The sequence below is a fragment of the Macaca fascicularis genome, chromosome 1 (genome assembly GCF_037993035.2).
Source record: "Macaca fascicularis isolate 582-1 chromosome 1, T2T-MFA8v1.1".
Classification (NCBI taxonomy): Eukaryota; Metazoa; Chordata; class Mammalia; order Primates; family Cercopithecidae; genus Macaca; species Macaca fascicularis.
Window position 1 is genome coordinate 99,943,477 of NC_088375.1, and position 24,044 is coordinate 99,967,520.

Here is a 24,044-nt window from a genome sequence, read left to right on the forward strand (position 1 = left end):
GAGACAGGCCCGGGAGAGCGGCGCGGATGGATCCAATATGGCGGCGCCGAGCCTGAGCCGAGAGTGAGGCGGAGGGGCGGCCGGAATGGGGAGAGGGAGTCGAGCGGGACGGGGCGGGGCCGGGCGGGGCCGCAAAGGGCTTGGGGAAGGAAAGTGGAGGGGGAGGCGGTGGCGACGTCCAGCCTGAGAACCTCAAGAGAGGGAGGTGACGGGACGCTGAGAGGTGGGGGAGGGGAGCTGCCGAGGGGGGCGTGCAGGGGAGATGGCAACTGCGGGAGAGGGCAGGGGTCGAGACCGAGGAGTGAGGGCATGGGGAGGGGCGTAAACAAGGGCTGAGTCTGGGCCCAGCCAGGGGTATTAGAGAGGCCGAGGTGGGGAGTGGGGCTGCGATCCGCTCGTATTGAAGTGGGTAGGAGCAGGAGGGAGAGGCTGAGGGTGTGAAGGGGAAGGGGGCTGTGGCATGTGGTTGGAGGGAGGACTGGACTCTGATGAGGGGTGTTGCGAGGAGGTGGGGAAAGCTCAGAATTGGAGTTTAGACGATTCTGGGGGGCTTCGAAAGTGTTAAATTGGATGTGGGAGGGGGAAGGGCCTAGGGGAGAATTTGGGTGGAAAAGGAGAGAACGGAGGTTTGGGGAATGGAGAGAGTGTCGGTGGGAGGAGGTAATGGAGAAAGTGAGAGACTGGGAGGAAGAAAGTTTGGGAAGAAGGAGTGGAATGGGAGATAGGACAGTGGAGCTGCACGGGTGATAGAGGTTCGGGGGTTTCCCTTTCCCCGGTGGAGAGGAGGAGAGAACAGAGTTAAGCAGCATCAGTTGCAGCCAATTCTAATTGCCAGGTCCTTAGCTTTTAAGAGGGTGGGAAGGGCAGAAGGGAATGGTCATGTGGGTTTGCAGAATTGGGGTTGGATGAGAATTCAACTGGGTTTGTTTTCCAAAAGACTCCCTAGCTTACTGTTCCCTTGTTTTTCCTGCTTGGGAAAATGGGGAAGCCGGTGTCGTCCAAGTGTGGAGGAGCAAAGGACTTTTCTAGTTTTTAGCATTAGCAATAAAAGAGTGGGGGAGCAGACATGGCTATATTGGAACCCTATATGCTAAGGTGGAGGCTTTGGAAGTCTGAGGAGGGAAAGACAAAAGATAGAGTGGCATCTAGACAGGCTAATTAAATGAGTGCTGTAGTTTCCAGACCCTTTTGCTGTTTAAGTCTAGAAGGGAGGGGGTAACATGGATACTGTATGTAGAAAAACTTTCCCTGGTGAAACATAGATGTATGAGTGGATGCTGCGCCATTAGATATTTTGTTCTCATTGTGTGCTAGTTAAGGGAAAGGGCCAAAGGTAGAATTTGGAGGATAGTGCTGGTCTGTTGTAACCACTTGCCTCCCAGTTTTTTCTGAAGATGAAAGTTAACATTAATATTGTAACAAAATAGGAATAAGGAATTGTGGAGGAAGATGAGAAGGTGCCAGAGGGTAATTGATTTTCCCAGAAGTTCTTAAATTTGGGAGCTTTCTTACCGCAAGCCATTGAGACTGGAAATTCTTGGAGTTGGTATTTTTGTAAATTGACTAATAGAGAGTTAGGGAAGCCTGGAGACTTGTTGGGGGTGAGTTCTCTAAATGTCTTCAGGCTTGTCTGTGTACTTTTGCAACGAGATTGTCTAATTCTATGGGCCTTCGAGGTTTCAAAGTAAAACTTGAAAATTAATTATTTTCCTCTCCTTATTTGTTTTTGTTTTGCTGCTGGCTGTGAAACTTGTGCTAGGAAGAGACCTGGGAAATTAAGTTTCTTGCGGAGGTAAGTCTGGAACTTTTTTATTGTTTTCAAACAATGGAAGGGAATGGAAATAGCATGAGAGTTATTTTGAGGTTGGGTCCCTTAATGAGGAGGAGAATGTCAGGGAAAATGAGTTTTCATTCACCCATCTGAGTGCATGAGATCTGTTGTAATCACTGTTACTTCAGTTAATTGGAGATAGGAGGGAAAAGAGAAGGAGATTTAGATGTCTTGGGACAATCCCCCAGCTTTGGTTTGTTATTGTCTAGTCTTCTTGGTCAGCTCTGAAACTTTTTTTTTTTTTTAAACATATGGAAGGCTGTATTCTAGTACATTGTCTACTAAATTTTGCCCTTGGAGGGTTGCTGGGACACCTTCCTTCCATGGGAAACTTTTCCTCTCACTTTCTCTTCTAGCTGTTGGGGGGGTTCCTGGCATCTTTATTTTGAAAACATACTGTGTAATTTTGACTTCCAGATATTTGATTACATTTCCTAGTTCCACGAGCAAGAATGTACTCTTAACCATCTTTAAGATTTTCTATGTAGTTTTCATTTCAAGTTTCAAGACACCACTTTTTTTGTAGTTCTTCTACAAAAAAGAACTACAAATGACTTTTGAGGACTTCTGAGTCAGATATCTCTAATTCTCCTATGAAATTACAAATATCATCCCTGTTCAGAAAAGATGACTGTCGTTTTCATTTCAAGACAGCACTCTTTTTTATTTCTTTCACGTGGCTTTCCCCTAAGGGCTTCTGAGAGAGCCAAGTACCTCAAAAACTACAGCTATTCCTGGTTGGGATGAGACCAGACTTTGCTTGGAAGTAGAAACATAGTAGAGAAGGACCAATCAGGAGAAAATCCTGAAGATACCTATAGACTGTCTGTTGGCCCTTGGCTGACTTGGACTTCTCTAAAGAAAAAAGTAAAACTCCAGGAAATACAGCAATTCCTCAGAATCAATTATTCTTGGGAAACTGTAGGGGAGAATTCATGTGTTACTGTCTCACATAGAGCCAGACCAGTCAGTGGGATCAGGACTTTCTGTGTGCTGGAGTTTTGTCTCTTGGTATTTGGCAGTGTTTCAGATACCAAGACTTGAGTTCTAATCTGTTCAGAGGGCTACATTCTCCTCACCATTCTGATACCTGTTATCTAGGATCTCTGTATGTTTTAAGTTGAGCTCCCTTGCCTCACTGCCACAGAAATCTGAGTATATTTTGGTTTTAGAAGAAATTGGTCGTGTTTTCTTTTCTAATTTTACTAATCAGCTGAACTTTCATCACATTTTTTTTCCTTTTTCCTTTTTTTTTTTTTTGAGGCAAGGTCTCAGTGTGTACCTCAGGCTGGAGTGCAGTGGTGCGTTAGAGTAGCTGGGACCACAGGTATGTCCCACCATGCCCAGCAAATTTTTGTTTATTGTTTGTAGAGATGGGGTTGTGTCATGTTGCTCAGGCTGGTCTCGAACTCCTGGGCTCAAGCAGTCCTGCCTTGGTCTCCCGAAGTGTTGGGATTACAAGTGTGAGCCACTGTGCCAGGCCTCATCACATTATTTTAATGTTAAAGTTAGATTCTTGGAACCCTTATCTGGGTTGCATTAAGTGAAGAGGGCTGCCCCTTAACCTGCATGACAGTATCCTCATATTTCTCCCAAGGACATGGCCTTGAGGAACTTACATATTTCTATGTTTTGTTTCACTGAGTAAGCAATGTAAGTCTGATTAGTGACCTAACAAGGAGAGTCTGCTACTCATCCAGTTTCAAGACTTTAAAGATGGCCCTGAGGCTTACGAGCAGGATCCTTTATATCTGTCTTGCAGAGGATTACATTTCTAATATCCCCACGGAACTCTAGATTGAACTAGGTCAAAGTAGACCTCCTGGGATGGGGCAGAAGTGGGTGTAGAACTACCACCTGTTCTTCAGCTGAATGGCAACAGCAGGTGACAGAGGACCCAAGGTTGGAATGGCATGAGACACCTTAGTGCAGTTAGACTTGGGAGTTAAATGAATGTGTATGTCCGATAGGCTTTTCTTTTCTTCCGGAATGTTGTTTGATGGGTTTGGACTGGGGGGACCAAATGGCGTCTTCTAGATCTAGTGTGGAAAGTGACATGCATTCTTTTGACCCTTCATCATGCTCCACCTAGAATAGGGTTTCTTGTCCTCGGCATTATTGACATTTTGTGCTGGATGATTCTTTGTTGTGGCAGACTGTTCTGTGCATTATAGGATGTTTCTTTTTTCTTTTGAGACAGGGTCTGTCTCCGTCACCTGGGCTGGAGTGTAGTGGCGCTATCACATCCCACTGTACCTTCGACCTCCCAGGCTCAAGCGATTCTCCTACCTTAGCCTCCCAAGTAGCTGGGATCACAGGTGCATGCCATCACGCCTGGCTAATTTTTTATTTTTTGTAGAGATGGGGTTTCACCATGTTGTCCAAGCTGATCTCAAACTCCTGGGCTCAAGCGTTCCTCCCCCCTTGGCCTCTTAAAGTGCAGGGATTACAGACGTGAGCCACTGCACCTGTCTTATAGGATGTTTCTAAATATCCCTGGCTTCTACTCATTATGTGCTGATTGCAGTCCCCTTCCCCACCAGGCATGATAATCAGAAATGTCTCCAGACATTGCGACATATTCCCCAGGGGTCAAATTTGCCCCTGGTTGAGAACCACTGACCTAAAAGCTCTTATAATTCCTAGTACATTGATGATCTCGCCTGGGATCTGGGACTTAAAGGTGGCTAGTGTGTCTGTTTCCTCTCAAATGTAGGGAGTTAACTTCAAGGGATTGAAGCTTATAGAATTACATCCATAGATGCGTAATTAGGACCACAGTGCTTTCCTGTATTTTGCCTCATTTTCCATTGTGAGGGTATGTGGGGACAGTGTTTCTTCATTTCCTCGGGTTTAAACACACTTTAAATTTGGGAACTGGGGAGCAACCGGCTCTTCTGGTTGGTTTAATGTGAAACCTACCCATCTGCTTTATCTGAGATCCTCATAATCAACAGCTGGCCCAAGGGAACAGGTGGGATAGGGAACAAGGAGAAGTTACAGGGGCTCTGAGGAGGCTCAGTTTTCTCATGTTGCCTGCTATGAGCAAGAACTTATTTTCCTTTAGCACCTTCATTTGTACCCAGTGACAGCAACAGGTGAATCGAGAGGAAGAGACAAGGAATACCAGTCTACAGTTGAATAGCTATTTTCCATGCTTTGGGTGGGGCATCTGGGCTCTCAAAATTATATATGGATTACATTTCCTTTCTACATGTCAGAACCCATGGTATAGGGTTAAGTGATCCCAGAGTGTACCTCCCCTTTTCTTAAGGGAATGAGTTTCTCTGTGCTCATTTTAGTTTCTCATCTGAGGAAGAGAGGACTAGTTCCTACTTACTCTTCAGCTTTCCAAGTCTCTATCAGCTTTGTTTTTCCAAAGCAGCTTATTATTTTATTGTTTCTTAGTCTAGCCTCAGTTCCTTTTTGTATAAATGGACAGAACAACCTGTCTTATGGTTGAGTAGGGTAGTGTGGTGTGGTATGGTGTGGGTAGTTCTGGACATTGCAGAGGAGGCTATGGCTAGTTAGAATATATGCATGGTAACTGAGTTACCTGTATCTCTGTTTTAATGGGGTCCTCTCGGAATTTTGTGAGTTTGTTTCTTAATTGGAATTGCTGGAGGTGATCTCTTGGAGATTAAGTTCAGTTCAACAGTGGGTTGCTCCTACTATATTTGAGGCTCTGTCCATTACTAGTCACTAGGGATATAAAGATGAATATGACATAGCCCCTCTATGAGTTGAGTAGGATCTAATGGGATAATAAATACACAAATAATTTTAGTACATGGTGATAAATGGTGTAAAAGAGATATGCATAGTGTTCAATAAGAGCATGGAAGAGGACTACTTATCTCAGCATGGGGGTGTAGAGAATGCATTTTGAAGATGGCATCTGAGCTGACTCTTAAAGAATGAGTAGGAGTTAGCCATCTGAAAAAGAGTGATGGGGGTGTGGAATAGAGAAGGGAGAGGGGCATTCAAGCAAAGAGAAGAAGGTATAGAGAAACAAATTGCATGATGTATGTGAGCTATAAACAAATTGATAATGTTAGAGAATAAAAAGTGGATGTGGTGGGAGATGAGGTTGGGAAGGTAGGCCTGATCTTAGAAGGCTTGATGTGTGTGTAAAGAATTTGGGGCGTTCGGCCAGGCGTGGTGGCTCACGCCTGTAATCCCAGCACTTTGGGAGGCCGAGGCAGGCAGATCACAAGGTCAGGAATTCGAGACCAGCCTGGCCAATATGGTGAAACCCCGTCTCTACTAAAAATACAAAAATTAGCTGGGCGTGGTGGCGTGCGCCTGTAGTCCCAGCTACTCGGGAAGCTGAGGCAGGAGAATCACTTGAACCGGGGAGGCGGAGGTTGCAGTGAGCCAAGATTGTGCCGCTGCACTGCAGCCTGGGCAACAAAGCGACTCTGTCTCAAAAAAAAGAGTTTGGAGTGTTCTTATAGATAAGGAAGGGGCTATCAATGGGTCTGAAGCAGGAAAGTGACTTGGTCAGTTGTGGACTTTAGACAGCTTACTGAACTGGATGCGGCAGTGGATGGATTTAGGTAGGTTAAAATTGGTGTTGCAGAGAACTTTTAAAGTAACAGTAGTCCAGGTGAAAGATTATTGTAATCTGAACCACGGCAGTGGAGGTGGAAAGGTAGGACAGATTTAAGAAATATCTAGAAGTAGCATTAACAGGAATTTAGAATTGATTGTGTGATTGGAGATTGTGACCAGAGAGTGGACAGTATTGGATGGTGCTGTCTGGTGGAGCAGTAAGTATGAGTGACTTGAGTGGAGTGAAAGTTGTTGAATTTGAGAATTGATTAATGACTGTGTCATTGTTATTAACCATAGCCCATAATGATGGAGGAACTTTGTGAATCAAGTGCCAAACTATATAATGAATGTGGGGCTGTGATTGGTCATTGATAGGGGATTAGTAAATGACATCCATGAGGGAAGCTTAGAAGTTGGTATTGCCAAGGCCAGGTACAGTGGCTCACGACTGTAATCCCAGCACTTTGGGAGGCCAAGGCGGGTGGATGACCTGAGGTCAGGAGTTCAAGACCAGCCTGGCCATCATGGTAAAACCCCGTGTCTACTAAAAATACAAAAATTCGCAAGACATGGTGACGCTTGCCTGTAATCCCAGCTATTTGGGAGGCTGAGGCACGAGAATCGCTTGAACCCGGGAGGCAGAGGTTGCAGTGAGCCGAGATTGTGCCACTGCACTCCAGCCTGGGTGACACAGTGAGACTGCATCTCAAAAAAAAAAAAAAAAAGTTGGTATTGCCAAATAGTGTGACGATCAAGGGAGTACAAATGGCACAGAATTACAAGAATGCTTATTGTAGAAACGTAATAAATGTTATTTTAAATCCATGAGTTTTGGTAAATATTGAGCAGTTATCGTTTCTGGATGTGGTTGGACTGTAGGAAAAATGTGGAGGGATGATTCTGGGCTGCAAAGGCCAAGGATGCTTATATCTTTGAAATCTGTTTCACAACCATTTATGTAAGGGTTACCAAGTGATTCTGCATGTATTTTCTCATTGGATTCTTAACAACTCTGAGGTATAGATTCATTCATCCCTGTTTACAGATGACAGCACTGAGAATTTGGAGTTAAGTGACTTGCTTACGGTCACATAGCTACACAGCTTTTCAGTGAGAAGAGTCAGAATTTAAACTAGTTCTTTTCTTTTTTTTCGAGATGGGGGTCTCACTCTGTCACCCAGGCTACAGTGCAGGATTATAGCTCACTGCAGCCTTGAACTCCCGGCCTCAAGTGATCCTCCTGCCTCAGCCTCCTGAGTAGCTGGGACTACAGGCGTGTACCACCAAGCCCAGCTAATTTTTTCTTTTTTGTAGGAACTGGGGTCTCCATATGTTGCCCAGGCTGATCTTGAACTCCTGGCCTCAAGCCTTCCTCCCACTTCAGCCTCCTGTGCAGCTGGGACTACAGGCGTGTACCACCAAGCCCAGCTAATTTTTTCTTTTTTGTAGAAACAGGGGTCTCCATATGTTGCCCAGGCTGGTCTTGAATATTTGGGCTCAAGTGATCCTCCTGCCTTGGCCTCCCAAAATGCTGGGATTACAGGTGTGAGCCCCTGTGCCCAGCCAGTGTTTATTTGTAAACAAACACTTTAAAAAATGTGATAAACATGTATAAAGCACTATACTGTGCCAGGCATTATTAGCGACTGGGAATATGGGAATGCCTAAGACTAGTTCCTGCCCTTGAGTATCTCATCGGTTCTTTCCCTGCCCTTTCAGTACAGTGTGGATTGCAGCTGCTGAGCAGGGATTCTGGAAAGCATTGCGTACCTGAGCCCCCAGCATGGCGGGCCTAAAGCGGCGGGCAAGCCAGGTGTGGCCAGAAGAGCATGGTGAGCAGGAACATGGGCTGTACAGCCTGCACCGCATGTTTGACATCGTGGGCACTCATCTGACACACAGAGATGTGCGCGTGCTTTCTTTCCTCTTTGTTGATGTCATTGATGACCACGAGCGTGGACTCATCCGAAATGGACGTGACTTCTTATTGGCACTGGAGCGCCAGGGCCGCTGTGATGAAAGTAACTTTCGCCAGGTGCTGCAGCTGCTGCGCATCATCACTCGCCACGACCTGCTGCCCTATGTCACCCTCAAGAGAAGACGGGCTGGTGAGGATGTATTAGGGGCTAGAATCAGGGAAGAGTTGTGGGAGGCCAGGAAGGAGCAGCATAGGCATCCAAAGGGGAAGACACATTGACCCTGGGGAGTACTTAGAGTAAGTTGTGAGGCCCATTGGGGGTTTGGACTGACAGAAGGGAAGGGTATATATTTTCCTGAATGATTACTTCTCCTCCTACAGTGTGCCCTGATCTTGTAGACAAATATCTGGAGGAGACATCAATTCGCTATGTGACCCCCAGAGCCCTCAGTGATCCAGAACCAAGGCCTCCCCAGCCCCCTAAAACAGGTGAGAAGACATTAACTCCCCCTACTTTCCATCATCAAGTAAAAGGACACTGATCCCATCACATTCTGGGCTTTGCCAGCTTAAATGAAAGGATGCTGTGCCCCACATCTTGTCCCATAAAAAAAAAAAATCAGGTGAGGTGTTGACGTTTCTCCTAGGTCCTGTATTTGCTCTCACATTATGTCTTTTCAAGTCACATTATTTCCACTGCTTTTAGTGCTAAGTCTAAATGATTCCTTCCTCATTCCAAGAGAAGTGTTTGAATTTCTGCCTTTACCCTACTGTGTTTTCTTCCCTTTTACTTTCTGGTCAGTGCCTCCCCACTATCCTGTGGTGTGCTGCCCCACTTCGGGTCCTCAGATGTGTAGCAAGCGGCCAGCCCGAGGGAGAGCCACACTTGGGAGCCAGCGAAAACGCCGGAAGTCAGTGACACCAGATCCCAAGGAAAAGCAGACATGTGGTGAGGAAGTTCAAGGGTTCCAGAGGTGGAGCAGACTTGAAGCAGAATATAAAGAACTGCTGGGACACTAGGCAGTTTATGCTATTCAGTGTGAGATTCACTTTGATTGCCATTGCAAAGTGAGGCTGAATGGTTTGGTGTCTGGTGGAAGAACTGCTCTTTGTGACTGTGGCAGGGTGCATTTCAACTCTTCTTAGTTAATACTACATCACAGGGATGTTGTTATGACATCCTTATTGTAGGATGAACCAAGTCAAGATAGAGTATTAAAATGAACTTCTGTGCCTGGTAATTAGGAAACAATCTCCTATAAGCAAGTTGCTACCTGTGGGTAATGGGAACAGTGCTGACCTGGGCATGTCCAGTTTAAGGGAACCTCCTGCATTCAGGCAAGCGTTTCAGAGATACATAGAAATAGTCCTGGGGAAGAGGTAGAGAAGCTGTCAGGTGATATTCCCTACTTTTTTATTCTGCTGTGCTTTTCAGTTTTCAAGCTTGGGTTGTAAACTCATCCCTCACTGTAACCTCTTCTGCTCTCTATCTTCTGTTTCCAACAGACATCAGACTGCGGGTTCGGGCTGAGTACTGCCAGCATGAGACTGCTCTGCAGGGCAACGTCTTCTCTAACAAGCAGGACCCACTTGAGCGCCAGTTTGAGCGCTTTAACCAGGCTAACACCATCCTCAAGTCCCGGGACCTGGGCTCCATCATCTGTGACATCAAGTTCTCTGAGCTCACCTACCTCGATGCATTCTGGCGCGACTACATCAATGGCTCTTTATTAGAGGCACTTAAAGGTGTCTTCATCACAGACTCCCTCAAGCAAGCTGTGGGCCATGAAGCCATCAAGCTGCTGGTAAATGTAGACGAGGAGGACTATGAGCTGGGCCGACAGAAACTCCTGAGGAACTTGATGCTGCAAGCATTACCCTGACCTTTTCCCTCTTCTCACTTTGGGGACTGTTCCCATCACCCATCTCTGGAGCTTACACTGTTCTGGGGTTTGTTCTCTACCCTTCCAACCAATCACACCCCTGCCTTTTTTTTTTTTTTTTTTTTTTAAAGAAAAAGACGAAAGTGGAAGTGGTGTTCCCCTCCCCTCCCTGCACCCATGTGCCTGGGCTTCCCCTTTGTTTCCCTTTTCCATTTACCCCCTAATGTGTGTCTCTACAGCTACCTTACCACTGAGCCGTAAGACAAATGTATAGGGAGAAGCGAAGTCTACAGCACATAGTCTTTGTAAGGGATTGATGTGAACACTGCTTTTGGGTGCACTAAGGAGTTATCAATACTTCTGGCTTTATGAGAGCTCTTAAATGTCTAAAAAAACCAAAGGGCTGTGAGTAAGGGAGCTGTGTGGAAGGTGGGACTCTGAAGTGTATTTTGAAAATTAATCGCCACCCTCTTCCAAATTATAGAATTTTTTAAAAACAAAGAAGCTGTGACCCTTTCCACTCTCTCCTGGCCTCTGGTGCTGCTCCTCTCTGCCGCCTTTCCTCCATTCCGTGGCTTGAAACCTCTGCCTGATGTGGCTCCTTCCTTTTACCCATTTGTCAAACCCTCTTCAACGGAGGAACAGATAAGAAGACTGGGTCAGCTGAGTCACGCCTCCCAATTGTGGTGGTATATGTGTACACACATAGACAGGGTGGATGGAGAAGAGGTTGCTGATTAAAATACACTCCCCCTATAAAGGGGAAGGGGGAGTGTGACACTTTCTTTCCATGTTCAAGTGAAAATAAATAATGTACCCTGCAGCCCTTTTCCCCTTTGCTTTCTTCTGGCTTGGGCAAAGGGCATCGTAGGTGAAAGTGAAGTAATTCCTTTTTCCTTCCCCCTCCTCCACTCCTACGCCCACTCCCATGCTTGGGAGAATGGGGCTGGGACATGCACTGAGTGTTGCACTTTTATTTATGTAGGGACGCATGTTGAATGAGCCAGGTCTAGAACTGGAGCTTAGTCCAGCTGGTACAATACCAACTCCCCTTCTAGTTCCCAAAGGCGATGTCCAGACATAGACTTTATGATTATTATATTTTTCAATGCCAGTGCTGCTCAGCCCTCAGCAGAACTTCAGTTTTCATGAAATAAACAATGACTATATAAAATGCCACCTTTCTGAAACTGTAATCTGACCTCAGGTGAAGCTCAGGTGAAAGTTTCTTGCCTAAGAAGCCAAGCCTGCCTGTGTTCCATCAAGAGAGTCAAGGTTCTCCAAGTGAGGGGAGCTGTGCCTGGGTCCTGCCTCCAAGTCACATGAGCACCAGCTCACAATGGCGGGGTGGGGGCGGGTCTGAATTCACAGAAGTCGTCTTAAGACAGTGGGTGACCCAGATTGCCATAGAGGTCAGGCCTGCGGTGCTGGAACACAGGCAGGTGTTGACGCAACTGTCGCAGATAGCTGAGGTCTATTCGGGCAAGGCAGAGGCCTGGCCCCTCAGAGCAGCGGGCCACCACTGTTCCCCAGGGGTCTACCACCATGCTGTGGCCATAACTTGCTCTCTTCTCGTGGTGGCGTCCACACTGTGCCGCTGCCACGACATAGCACTGGGTTTCGATAGCACGGGCCCGCAGCAACACCTGGGGATGAAATGTGTGTTCACGTAAGTACATGTAGCAAATAGTGGGGAAGTGACAGTTGAGGGACATTACAGACCAATCTACCCATTGTGACTATTCTGATAATTGCCTGGGAATGATTTACTATTTTAACTATTCTGTAACATAAGAATTATCTGGGGAATGAGTTTTCCCACTAGGTGGAAAGGGGAAGGAATTTAACTGGTAGGGCCAAGCAGGGAGGATAAGGTTAAAAGGCCCTTATGTTTCAAAAACGTGTTGTCTTACCTCCCAGTGGGCTGGGCCTGTAACCGATCCAAAAGCTGAAGGATAGGTAAGTATTTCTGCTCCAGCTTGAGCCAATGCCAGAGAGAGTTCAGGGAACCGCATGTCATAGCAGACAGCTAGACCAACCTGGAATGAAAAACAGCCTACTTAGTAGTCTTCCTGCTCTCTTTGTCACAGCAACTAGTCATACTTCCATTACCCCCTTTCTTAGGGTTTTCTATCCTCTACCGCTAGTTCAGAGTATTCCTGTTCCCCTCCCTCATTCTTTCACAACTCCCACCTTGCCTGCTGGTGTGCTGACAGGTGACTCAAGACTGGGCCCAGGCATGGTGGAATTGCTTTCACACATAGGCCCCTGCCCTGGAATCTCTACGTCACACAGATGTGTCTTCCTGTAAGTGGCCACTACTGCCCCTACAGTAAGAAAGAAGGAATATTTAGTGCTGGTGTTCTAGAAGCTTGCTTACTGCTCCCAAGGAGATAGTTTATAGGCTAGGAACTGAAGTAGGAACACCCCTAAATCCTTGGGTCAAGGAAATAAGAGTTGAGAAACAATTCTGGAGAATCTAAGTTTAGGTAGAAGAGCATGGGAAGAGGCAGGCTAAAGGGTTATAAAGTCTCACCTTTGCTGTTCAGCAGCACGTGACAATTGTAGATTTTCTGAGTCTGCTCCCAGTCTTGGCCACGCTCATGGAAACCACCCAAGGACAGCCAGAGTCCACATTCCCTGGGTGGAAGGGACACTGACAACTCTTTACTGACTTCTCAAGGCTCTACCCTCACATCTGGCAATCCAGGGACACTGTCCAACTAACATTCTACCTCTCCCTCGCTCTTTCCCTGATACCTGGCAAGCCGGGTGTATTCTTCTAAAAGTCTCCCACCCAGTGGTTCAGACAGGCGTAGCGTCTCTGCAGGGTCGCGTGCAATGAAGTCAAATGCCTCAGGCAGGAAAGCCAGGCAGGCACCCAGTCTGGCAGCCTCTCGAACCAGCTCAGCACATGTTTTAAAGTTCTGTTGCTTGTCTGGCGTCGATGTTACCTGGCACACAGCCACCAAGGGCAGTTTGCAGGAGGAAGAGGAGATAGCCATGGCTCTGGGCCTGTAAATAGCATAGGCAGGATTCTCAGATTTCATAACACGGGGAAACATAAATTTAATGCTAAGGGGTTCAAGTGGAGAGGTAGGAAAGGAATGGACTCCTTTTGGTTATCCTCTTACAGGGCACGTTGACCCAGGGCTAGTAGGGCTCACCAATCAAATGTGTGGATAGTTGACACTCCTGTGTCTCCCACTATCCATTTAACAAACTGAGCATCTAAGTGCCAGGCACTGAGGACACAACAAAACGTGTTACCTGGGCTGAGCACAAGGTACTGAAAGTCGAGGTATCCGGAGTCCGGGACACAGAAGGGACAGGAATCTGTGAGGAGGCCTGGTGATGAAGCCCAGCCTGAAGAAGGTGAGAAATGAGAACACCAACCCCTTCCTCAAGCAATAAATTTCTAGGATTCTCTGACTTCTCTATACTGTGAGCCTGAATCAGGGCCCTGCCAGTAAAACCCTTCTAATCTTCAAAACGCTCTTTACTGTATAAAAAATTATGTACTAAGGGACAAGATCATACAGTGGGAAGATGGAGGAAGGGGCTCTGCTCGCCGCCTGAATAGTTCAACTTCCAATGATCTCACATTAAACTGAAGCCCCTTTCCTTTGACAAACGTTTCCGCAGTCCAAAAGTCATCTCCGGGAACTATCCTTGGTTTTCCCAAGACTCTCTTCTTGACTGTGCACTTGCGCAGTTTTACTGACTCGAAGCTTATTTCCCCTTTCCCCAGAATCTCTCAGGGGAAAGTTCGCCCTCCCTCGTGTCCAACCCCTCCATGGTGGGCAAGGGGCAAAGGAACCCAAGCCCCAAGCCGCGACCCGCCCTCCACCCTCCCGCCGCCCGCTCCAGTTGGCCCATCCCTCCCCGCCATGGGCGCATCTCTGTTGCACAAGTTAAAGCACCGCAGGTGGGATTCACTGCAGTCGACGGGACAGAGAGTAGGTCCTACATGAAGATATGGCCAAAACCATTCGCAGGATCGGAACCGGAGGCCGGCCTGCAGCCAGAAGCGCCGCGGCGAGTGGGCGGTAACTCGCAGGCCGGACGTGACGAAAGGCGGGGGCTGAGCTGCGCCGGCCGGAAACCCAGCAGGCGGCGAAGATGGCGGAGAACAGCGGTCGCGCCGGCAAGAGCAGCGGGAGCGGCGCGGGCAAGGGGGCGGTGTCCGCAGAGCAGGTGAGGAGTGGCTAACGCGAAGGAGGGTGCCCACTTGCGTCTGGAATACTGGCGAGAAGGGGGCGCCTGTGGCTTGTGCAGGCCTTTACTCCAGTAGCACATGTGCGTGGCACCTAGAGAGGGAAGGGTCCCCGGAAAAGCTAGCCGAGCCCCTTCGGAGAGGTAGACGGGTGGGTGGGTGAGAGCCACGCCTCCCTGGGGTGTTGGGTGAGCCTCAGCAAGGGGAAAGCCCTGACATGCAGGGTCTGGGAAGATGCACAGGTCTGAGGGAAGATGGTTTGCTGCTTTCTCTGTCCTCAGCCCCTCCAAACAGGTTATGGCCGGGCAAGACAGCTCGAAACTAACCCCAGAGGATTAGTTAACAGGCTGGCTGTGTAGTCTGTTACGTGATCCTGAACCCACGTTGACAATCGCCGTCACGCTGCAGAGCCACGTGACTCTCATACTCGAACAGCCTAGTGTTCTATATACTATTTTGATTCGAGAGTTCATTACTAGATCGAATTTCTTTAGAGACCAGAAATGCCTTTCTAATCCGAGTTTGCATTTTCCCCAGTGGCTAGCATCGAGAAGCGTTTGATAAGTTAATCAGAAAACCCTTTGTTCCTTGGGAACCATGTTTTGCTAAGTGGAAAAATAGGAGTGGGAGGAAATCTACACAATAGAAATGAAAACAGGTAACAGCTGTTTTATTATTATTATTATTATTTTTCGAGACGGAGTCTCGCTCTGTCGCCCAGGCTGGAGTCCATGCAGTGGCACGATCTCGCCTTACTGCAAACTACGCCTCCCGGTTCAATCTATTCTTCTGCCTCAGCCTCCCGAGTAGCTGGGACTACAGGCGCGCGCCACCACACCCGGCGAATTTTTGTATTTTTAGTAGAGACGGGGTTTCACCATATTGGCCAGACTGGTCTCGAACTCCTGACCTAGTGATCCGCCCACCTCGGCCTCCCAAAATACTGGGATTACAGACGTAAGCCACCGCTCCCGGCCTACAGCTGTCTTGATTATAGGTTAAGTTTTTGTTGAACAATTAATACAGGCAGATGTATCAGCATAAAGATTTTTATTTTTTTTTTGTTTTCTGAGACAGAGTCTGGCTCTGTCATCCAGGCTGGAGTACAGTTGCGGAATGTCGGCTCACCACAGCCTCCACCTCCTGGGTTCAAGCAATTCTGCCTTAGCCTCCCGAGTATCTGGGATTACAGGCCTGCACCACCACACCCAGTTAATTTTTGTAGAGGCAGGATATCACCATGTTGCCCATGCTGGTCTCGAAGAGCATAGTCTGGTGGGATAAATAAGGAAGCAAAATGCTCATATGAGGCGGAAGATAAGTGTCCTAAGAGAAGTATAAAGTGCTATGGAATATAGTTTCTGACTTGAGGTGGGGGAAGGGAAAAGGAACCTAATACTTTTTAATACTTTTTTGTTGTTGTTGAGACGGAGTCTCTGTTGCCCAGGCTGGAGTGCAGTGGCGTGATCTCGACACACTGCAGCCTTTGCCTCCCAGGTTCAAGCGATTCTCATGCCTCAGCCTCCCGAGTAGCTGGGATTACAGGTGTACCACCACACCTGGCTAATCGTTGTATTTTTAGTAGAGACGGGGTTTCACCATGTTGGACAGACTGATCTCGAACTCCTGACCTCAAGTGATCCGCCTGCCTTGGCCTCCCAGAGTGGTGGGATTACAGGCATGAGTCACAATACTTTTTCTTTTTTTTTTTTTTTTTTTTTTGAGACGGAGTCTCGCTGTGTCGCCCAGGCTGGAGTGCAGTGGCACGGTCTCGGCTCACTGCAAGCTCCACCTCCCGGGTGCATGCCATTCTCCCGCCTCAGCCTCCAAGTAGCTGGGACTACAGGCGCCCGCCACCACGCCCGGCTAGTTTTTTGTATTTTTAGTAGAGACGGGGTTTCACCATGTTAGCCAGGATGGTCTCGATCTCCTGACCTCGTGATCACCCGCCTCGGCCTCCCAAAGTGCTGGGATTACAGGCTTGAGCCACCACGCCCGGCCAATACTTTTTTTTTTTTTTTAGAGACAGAGTTTCACTTCCTTGCTCAGGCTGAGTGCAGTGGTGTGATGATAGCCTGCTGCAGCCTCAAAATCCCTGGGTGATCAAGCCATCCTCCTGACTCAGCCTTCTGAGTAACTGGGACTATAGGAATAAGCCATTTTGAATGGCTAATTAAAAAAAATTTTTTTTGATAGAGATGGGGTGGGGGGGGGTCTCACTTTGTTGGTCGGGCTGGTCTCGAACTCCTGGCCTCAGGTGATCCACCTACCTTGGTCTCCTAAAGTGTTGGGATTGCAGGTATGAGCCACCTTGTGTGGCTCCCCCTAATACTTTTTAAGGCTACCATGGGCCAAGCAGTCTGCTGGGTACAGCGATACAGATATAGTAGTTCCCCCTTATCTGAGGGGGACATATTCCAAGACCCCAGTAGATGCTTGAAACCTGGAATAGTATTGAACTCTGTTTTTTCTCATACCTATGATAAAGTCTAATTTATATAATAGGTACAGTAACTAATAAAATAGAACAATTATAACAATATAATAAAGGTTACATGAATGTGGTCTCTCTTTTTCAAAATATTTTATTATACTGTAGTCACCCTTCTTGTGATAATGTGAGATGATAAACTGCCTTCCTGATGAGGTAAGGTGAATGACAGCATTGTGATATAGCCTTAGGCCACTATTGATAAGTCAGAAGGAGAATCATCTGCTGTAGATGATCTTGGATCATTGAGCCATGATAATGTTGAGCAGGAGATGTTGATGACTAAAGGGCAGGTAGCATATACAGCATGGGTAGGCTGGGCAAAAGGATGATTCACATCCTGAGCGGGATGGCTCGAGATTTCATCACGCAATTGACAACAGTGTGCAACTTAAAACTTATGAATTGTTGGCCAGGTGCCGTGGCTCACACCTGTAATCCCAGCACTTTGGGATACCGAGGTGGGTGGATCATCTGAGGTCAGGAGTTCGAGACCAGCTTGGCCAACATGGCGAAACCCCATCGCTACTAAAAATACAAAAATTAGCCAGGTGTGGTGGCGGGCACCTGTAATCCTAGCTACCCAAGAGGCTGAGGCAGGGAGAATCGCTTGAATCCAGGAGGCGGAGGTTACAGTGAGCGAAGATTGCGCCATTGCATTCCAGCCTGGGCAACAGAGTGAGACTCTGTCTCAAAAAACAAACAAAAAGTATGAATTATTTATTTCTGGAATTTTCCACTTATTTTCAGACATTGGATAACTCTGGATAATGAGAGACTATTGTAAATGAAATAGACTTTGTCTTCAAATTGCTTTACTCACAGACTCATTTGAGAAAAGACAAACCAAACATTAAAGATTTATAGTGTGCTGCACAATCCGTTCATTATGGCAGCTAAAGGAGAGACCCCTAACTAATCACGAGGTTGTAGGATTGTGGGGGTAGGGGCTAAAGGGAAGCTGTGGTATAGTAGGGTGGCTAAGAGCATTCTTATGCAATAGGGTCAGACCTAAGTTTGAATTTCATTTCTACTATTTACTATTTATATATGACCTCCCATGAGTTACATCTTGGCCTCCCCCATCTGTAGAAACATAACAGTACCTACCTTGTCTCTGAATTTAGAGTATTAGGCAAGACAATGCATGCAAAGTGTTTTGCACAGTGATTAGAATATAGTATGTGTTTAGTAAATGCTAGTTGGCTTTTGTTTTCTAGAGGAGAAAATCCTTCAGCTCAATTCTGAAGGATGAGAGAAGTTAGTCAAGCAAAGAAGGAAGTGGAAGATTTTCTAGGTAGAGGGAATAATGTGTTCCAAAACACTAAGGCATGAAACTGCCTGGCATGTTTGGGATGCAGGTGGGGCTTAATGTTTGAGATGGATTACAGAACTTGAATATGGAGAAAAGGGGATGGAAGAGGAATGTAAGATGTCTCTCAGGTTTCTGTCTTTGGTGGATAATGGTGCCACAGGGAATGTAGGAAGACAGACAATTTGGAGGGAAATAAAAGTTTATTTTAGGATTTTGAGTTTAGTTTTCTTGTGGGACAACCAGGTTAAACATTCAGTAGACACGTTGATTTTTAAATCTTGAGATACAGAAAGAAATCTGAGTTGGAGATACAGATTTGAGAATTGAGTTTATGGATGATAAAGCCATGGTTATGTATGAAAATGATCACTTCCATAGTTTGTACAGAAAGTGAAAAAATAAGTAGAACAAGAGTGGAACCACTGTTTTAGGGGAGCTAAAGAGAAGCTCTTAGACTTCCCTCAGGAAACTGAGGAAGTGTAATAATTGAGTTTTGAGGCTGTTCCTTGATTAACATTCTCTTGCCTTTGTTTATTCTGGAGAGAACACTGGGTAAAACATTGCAAGATTTATCACTGCTGCAAATTTGAGCCACGTATGTCCCTTACAAACAAGATGGAAGAAAATAACACATTGTGTTAGACACTTAACTTGTTTTACCTTCTGTTGCTGATTGAGACAGAGTCTCTTTCTGTTGCCCAGGCTGGAGTGCAGTGGTGTGATCACAGCTCACTGCAGCCTCAACCTCCCAAGGCTCAGGTGATTCTTGTACCTCAGCCTCCCAAGTTACTGGGACTACAAGCATGTGCTACCCTGCCCAGCTTATTTTTGTACTTCTTGTAGAGATGGAGTTTTGCCATGTTGCCCAGGCTGGTCTTGAACTCCTGGGCTCAAGCAGTCCACCTGCCTTGGCCTCCCAAAGTGCTAGGACTATAGGCATGAGCTGAGCCACCGCTCAGGCTTACCTTATATTATTTAATTACTGCCATTTGAAGTAGGTTGTATTGTCCTCCATTTATAGGTGAGGACATTTTAATTTCAGAGGTTTTAGTTAACTTGCCCAAGGTCAGTAACTGGAAGAGCAGATTTTTAAATGAGGGACTTAAGAATCAGGTAGACCTATTTTTTCCACTTATGCCATGATTGTATTAGAGATATTTAAGCAGAACCCTGAAGGAGTGGATGGATTTGAACAGGTAGCAGTGGGAATAGAAAGTAGGGAATATAAGAGGAGAGTAGTTGAGTAAGGCCATAGAGGTCTTTGAGTGCAGGGCAAAGAATTTGTGACCTTTTAACTTAAGCAGTGAGGAAGTTGCAGAAGGTTATGTGTTATATTATTAATTGTTTAACTCTTACATAAAATAATACATTTATTGTTGGAACTGTAGAAAATACAGGAAAAAGTTCAAACCAGGAAATAAATTGCCTGTAATCCAACTATCCAGAGATAACTTTTCTTGCCATTTTGGAGAATATCCTTTGAGAGATTTTTTTCCCCCTCCTTTATCTTTTTATGTATATATGTGTGGATGGAAGGAGGGCGTTTTGTTGTTGTTTTTTTTTTTTTACATATTTTATAAAATTAGGATTATACTACAGTATGTACTGGTTTGTAATCTGTTTTTTAAGCCTAATAGTATATGTTGAACATTTTTCTATGTCATCTAAGTGTTAGGAAGATTAAATTAGCAGTGTGTACAGTAGATATGGGGAGTCTAAAAATAGGATCATTTAGAAGACTATTGCAGTGTTCAGACAAGAAAGTAATGAACATCTGAACTAAGGTGATGTCAGTGAGCCTAAGATAAATTGCTGAAGTAAGTGCAATACATTTGGCAGTTGATGGGATTATGGTATGTTAAAAAATGAACCTGGGTATGGTGGCAAGTGCCTGTAGTCCCAGCTACTCAGGAAGCTGAGACAGGAGGATCACTTGAGTCTGGGAGTTTGAAGCTATAGTGTGCTATAATCATGCCTGTGAATAACCACGTTTCACCAGTCTGAGCAGCATAGGGAGACCCCATCTTTAAAAACAAAACAAAAGATGAAACTAGGGTTTCCTACCAGAAGGGCTAGAGTGATGTCAGTAGCAGAAATAGAAGAGATAAGAAGATCACTTCAGCTTTGAACAACATGAGTTTAAGATATCCATGGGACATTTAGGTAGAGATGATCTGTAATAGCAGCTACTATTTATTGAAAACTTGTTATATGATAGATATTGTCCTAAGTTCTTGATGTAATTACTTAATCCTTAAACGACATTCTGTGAGGCAGGTATTAATCTGTATTTTATTGGTGAAGAAACATTCAGAAAAGAAGGAACTTGTCATGGTCTGATGTTAAGCCATTTCTGTCAGGCACAAAAAAGCTCTTTTTCTTTCTTTCTTTTTTTTTTTTTTTTGAGAGGGAGTCTCGCTCTGTCACCCAGGCTGGAGTGCAGTGGCCGGATCTCAGCTCACTGCAAGCTCCGCCTCCCGGGTTCCCGCCATTCTCCTGCCTCAGCCTCCCGAGTAGCTGGGACTACAGGCGCCCGCCACCTCGCCCGGCTAGTTTTTTGTATTTTTTAGTAGAGACAGGGTTTCACCGTATTAGCCAGGATGGTCTCGATCTCCTGACCTCGTGATCCACCCGTCTCGGCCTCCCAGAGTGCTGGGATTACAGGCTTGAGCCACCGCGCCCGGCCAAAAGCTCTTTTTCTAACTTGTTGTTTTTTTTTTTTTTTTGAGACGGAGTCTCGCTCTGTCGCCCAGGCTGGAGTGCAGTGGCGCGATCTCGGCTCACTGCAAGCTCCGCCTCCCGGGTTCCCGCCATTCTCCTGCCTCAGCCTCCCGAGTAGCTGGGACCACAGGCGCCCGCCACCGCGCCCGGCTAATTTTTTGTATTTTTAGTAGAGACGGGGTTTCACCGTGGTCTCGATCTCCTGACCTTGTGATCCGCCCGCCTCGGCCTCCCAAAGTGCTGGGATTACAGGCTTGAGCCACCGCGCCCGGCCTCTTTTTCTAACTTGTAAATGTGGGACTAAAATTTCTGAAAAGGCCTGGTTTTGCAGGCAATTCGAATAAAGGCAATTGCTGGAACTATAGAAGTAGCTAAGAATGCCACTTGAAATAGTATAGATTACCCTGATTTGATTATATGAATGTATCAAATTATCACATATACCATGAAAATATGAATGAGTATGAATCAATAAAAAATAATTTCAAAAATAAGGTAATGAAGAAGTGCTGTGAATAGAATCTTAGATCCTATGGCCATTGTAGGAGTGAAAGAGGAAGAACTTTCAGAAAGGAGAAAGAAGGAGGCTTGAGATAGGAAGGAGAACTGAAGGGACCTGGAAACCAAAGGGGAGTTGAAGATCTACATTGTATCGGGCACTTGACCTATTATCTCAGTTAGTTCTCATTGTTACCCTATAGCAGTGGTTCTCAATTGGCATGATCTTTTCCTAGGAGACATTTGGCAATGTTTGGAGACATCTTTGGTTGTCACAAGTTAAAGGGGTTGCTACTGGCTTTTAGAGGGTATAGTCCAGGGATTAAACATCCTATAGTGCCTGAGACAGCCCTTATAGCAAAGAATAATTTGGCCTAACATGTCAGTAGTGACAATGTTGAGAAATCTTGCCCTGTGGTATATTAGGTGCATTTTATAAATGTGGAAACAAGGAAAGTAACTCAGTCATATAGCAAGTAAATGGCAAAACTGGGATTTCAACCCAGGTCAGAATAGGAAGTTTGGGTTCTTTCCACTTTACTCTGTTGCTCCTTGGATCCCAGTACTTGGGGAGGCTGAAGCAGGAGGATCTCTTGAAGCCATGAGTTTGAAACCAGCTTGGGCAACATAGTAAGACCCCCATCTCGGACCGGGCACAGTGGCTCACACCTGTAATCCCAGTACTTTGGGAGACTGAGGCAGGTGGGTCACGAGGTCAGGAGATCAAGACCATCCTGGCTAACATAGTGAAACCCTGTCTCTACTGGAAAAAAAAAAAAAAATTAGCCGGGTGTGTTCGTGTTGGCAAGCACCTGTAGTCCCAGCTACTCAGGAGGCTGAGGCAGGAGAATTGCTTGAACCCAGGAGGTGGAGGTTGCAGTGAGCCAATATCGTGCCACTGCACTCCAGCTTGGGCGACAGAGCGAGACTCCGTCTCAAAACAAAACAAAACAAAAAAAACATATCTCTACAAAAATTAATAAATAAAAATTTCATGAAGAGAAGGGATGAGTACTATTATTTGATGGAGTAATAAGGTCAAAAAGTTTTCTTTGACAGAGAGTTGAGTATGTTCTCCAGAAAAGGGGGCACTGAACTGAAAGGAAGGTTATTAGTGGAGCAGTATCCCAGATCATGCTTTTCCAGGTTCATCCAATGGTAATTCTCTACCTCTTCTATTCCACTGAAACCAGTAAGAGTAAATGTCATGTAAGAAGACCCAAGGACATTTTGGAGAGAAAGGTAATGATTATAGATTTTTTCCTAAAATTATTAAAACTACATGGTAAACAAAAAAGAAAACAGGAATATAAATTTGCTAAGAAATTAATATTTGATAAGCCAGGAATAATATATTAACAGAGATAGATTTTTAGAATTAGACAAACCTGGATACAGGTATGATTTCTGCAGTTCACTAGGTTATTTTATTTTTTGAGATGGAGCCTTGCTCTTTCACCCAGGCTGGAGTGCAGTGGTGTGATGTAGGCTCACTGCAACCCCGGCCTCCCAGGTTCAAGCAGTTATTTTGCCTCAGCCTCCCGAGTAGCTGGGACTACAGGCATAAGCTACCACACCCGACTAATTTTTTGTATTTTTAGTAAAGATGGGGTTTCACCATGTTGGCCAGGCTGGTCTCGAACTCCTGAGCTTAAGTGATCTGCCTGCCTCAACCTCCCAAGGTGATGGGATTATAGGTGTGAGCTACTGCGCCCGTCCCACACTGTTTTGCTTTGTTTTGTGTTTGTGAGACACAGTCTTGTTCTGTCACCCAGGCTGGAGTGTAATGGCACAATTTGGGTTCACTACAACTTCCACCTCCCAGGTTCAAGCGATTCTCCTGCCTCAGCCTCCCGAGTAACTGGGATTACAGGCACCCCCCACCATGCCCAGCCAATTTTTGTATTTTTATTAGGGACAGGGTTTCACCATGTTGGCCAGGCTGGTCTGGAACTCCTGGCCTTAAGTGATCTGCAGGGTTTCACCATGTTGGCCAGGCTGGTCTCAAACCCCTGGCCTGAAGTGATCAGGCCACCTCTGCCTCCCAAAGTGCTGGGATTACAGGCATGAGCCACTGTGCCTGGACCCACACTAGGTTATTTTGACCACCACACAACACTCCACCAGCCTTGGTCTCCTCCTTTACAAATTGAAGCTACAGGTCTTACAGTCTTTTTTGTTTTTTAGAATTAAGTGAGATAGTCTAGCACAGTGCCTGGCATATAATGGGTGTTCCTTTACTGTTGAGACTGGAAGGCAGATTATAGTAGGACTATGAAAGAAATAGATATTTTAAAATAGGTTGCATTTGTATATTTAAAATTTTAAAAGAAGATAATAGAAGGCAGTCTGCATGGTGGAAAATAACACAATATACATAGAAAATATTTTGTCAAATTATTTAAGTAACTAATACGCATTTACATGTGAGCACATAGAAAGGGTTAACGTATGGGAGTGGAAGATGGCCAGATTCTTCTGCTTCCCAGAAGAATCTAAGTTGAAACCTGAAGAAGGAATTAGACTTAGAGAAAAACTGAATGAGAGAGGTTTGGGAAAGTACACCAAAGGTAGGGTGAAGATTCTATGCAGATGCCTGAAGACAGCTGTTAAG

At 45.8% G+C, this 24,044-nt stretch overlaps 3 protein-coding genes across 22 annotated transcripts in view; 2 read left to right on the forward strand and 1 right to left on the reverse strand.

The window, feature by feature from the left end:
* On the forward strand, positions 1–11,363 carry DEDD (death effector domain containing). Of its 15 annotated transcripts, none has more exons than XM_065543383.2 (7): positions 1–63; positions 1,760–1,792; positions 4,032–4,149; positions 8,108–8,496; positions 8,688–8,795; positions 9,109–9,255; positions 9,813–11,363. In XM_065543383.2, exons 4-7 carry the CDS (start codon positions 8,172–8,174, stop codon positions 10,187–10,189), a joined length of 957 nt encoding a protein of 318 aa, XP_065399455.1. In that variant the 5' UTR covers positions 1–63; positions 1,760–1,792; positions 4,032–4,149; positions 8,108–8,171; the 3' UTR covers positions 10,190–11,363. The 15 variants fall into 15 exon arrangements, with proteins under 15 accessions (XP_065399455.1, XP_005541272.1, XP_073895223.1 ...); XM_074039121.1 differs by lacking the exon at positions 1–63 and adding an exon at positions 126–223; XM_074039123.1 differs by lacking the exon at positions 1–63 and adding an exon at positions 126–223 and having other exon boundaries at positions 8,113–8,496.
* The window catches only part of PFDN2 (prefoldin subunit 2), a 22,335-nt gene continuing 8,546 nt past the window's right edge, over positions 10,256–24,044 (forward strand). For 2 of the 5 annotated variants that reach the window (XR_012434508.1, XM_074039125.1), the window contains exons 1-2: positions 10,256–14,386; positions 22,624–22,672. Coding sequence is in view for 3 of the 5 variants with exons in the window: in XM_074039125.1 (XP_073895226.1) it covers positions 13,986–14,386; positions 22,624–22,672 (450 nt within the window). In the remaining 2 variants the exon portion in view is untranslated. The remainder of the gene's footprint in view (positions 14,387–22,623; positions 22,673–24,044) is intronic. The other 3 variants (XM_074039128.1, XM_005541210.3, XM_074039127.1) reach the window with 2 other exon arrangements.
* Positions 11,271–14,237, reverse strand: NIT1 (nitrilase 1). 2 transcript variants are annotated; one of them, XM_005541213.4, is made up of 7 exons: positions 14,113–14,237; positions 13,460–13,555; positions 12,950–13,204; positions 12,726–12,829; positions 12,383–12,516; positions 12,103–12,228; positions 11,271–11,835 (listed from the first exon to the last, which is right to left on the reverse strand). In XM_005541213.4, exons 3-7 carry the CDS (start codon positions 13,192–13,194, stop codon positions 11,569–11,571), a joined length of 876 nt encoding a protein of 291 aa, XP_005541270.1. In that variant the 5' UTR covers positions 13,195–13,204; positions 13,460–13,555; positions 14,113–14,237; the 3' UTR covers positions 11,271–11,568. The 2 variants fall into 2 exon arrangements, with proteins under 2 accessions (XP_005541270.1, XP_065399337.1); XM_065543265.2 differs by having other exon boundaries at positions 13,794–14,237.

Bases quoted from the DNA above. Each gene is read 5' to 3' on its own strand.
- DEDD (XM_005541215.5), top strand. From the start codon at position 8,172: ATGGCGGGCCTAAAGCGGCGGGCAAGCCAGGTGTGGCCAGAAGAGCAT. The intron at 8,497-8,687 runs GTGAGGATGTAT...CTCCTCCTACAG, and splicing joins CCTCAAGAGAAGACGGGCTG to TGTGCCCTGATCTTGTAGAC. The intron at 8,796-9,108 runs GTGAGAAGACAT...CTTTCTGGTCAG, and splicing joins TCCCCAGCCCCCTAAAACAG to TGCCTCCCCACTATCCTGTG.
- NIT1 (XM_065543265.2), bottom strand. From the start codon at position 13,846: ATGACTTTTGGACTGCGGAAACGTTTGTCAAAGGAAAGGGGCTTCAGT. The intron at 13,205-13,459 runs GTAACACGTTTT...TGCTATTTACAG, and splicing joins GTACCTTGTGCTCAGCCCAG to GCCCAGAGCCATGGCTATCT. The intron at 11,836-12,102 runs GTAAGACAACAC...TTTCATCCCCAG, and splicing joins CAGGCCCAGCCCACTGGGAG to GTGTTGCTGCGGGCCCGTGC.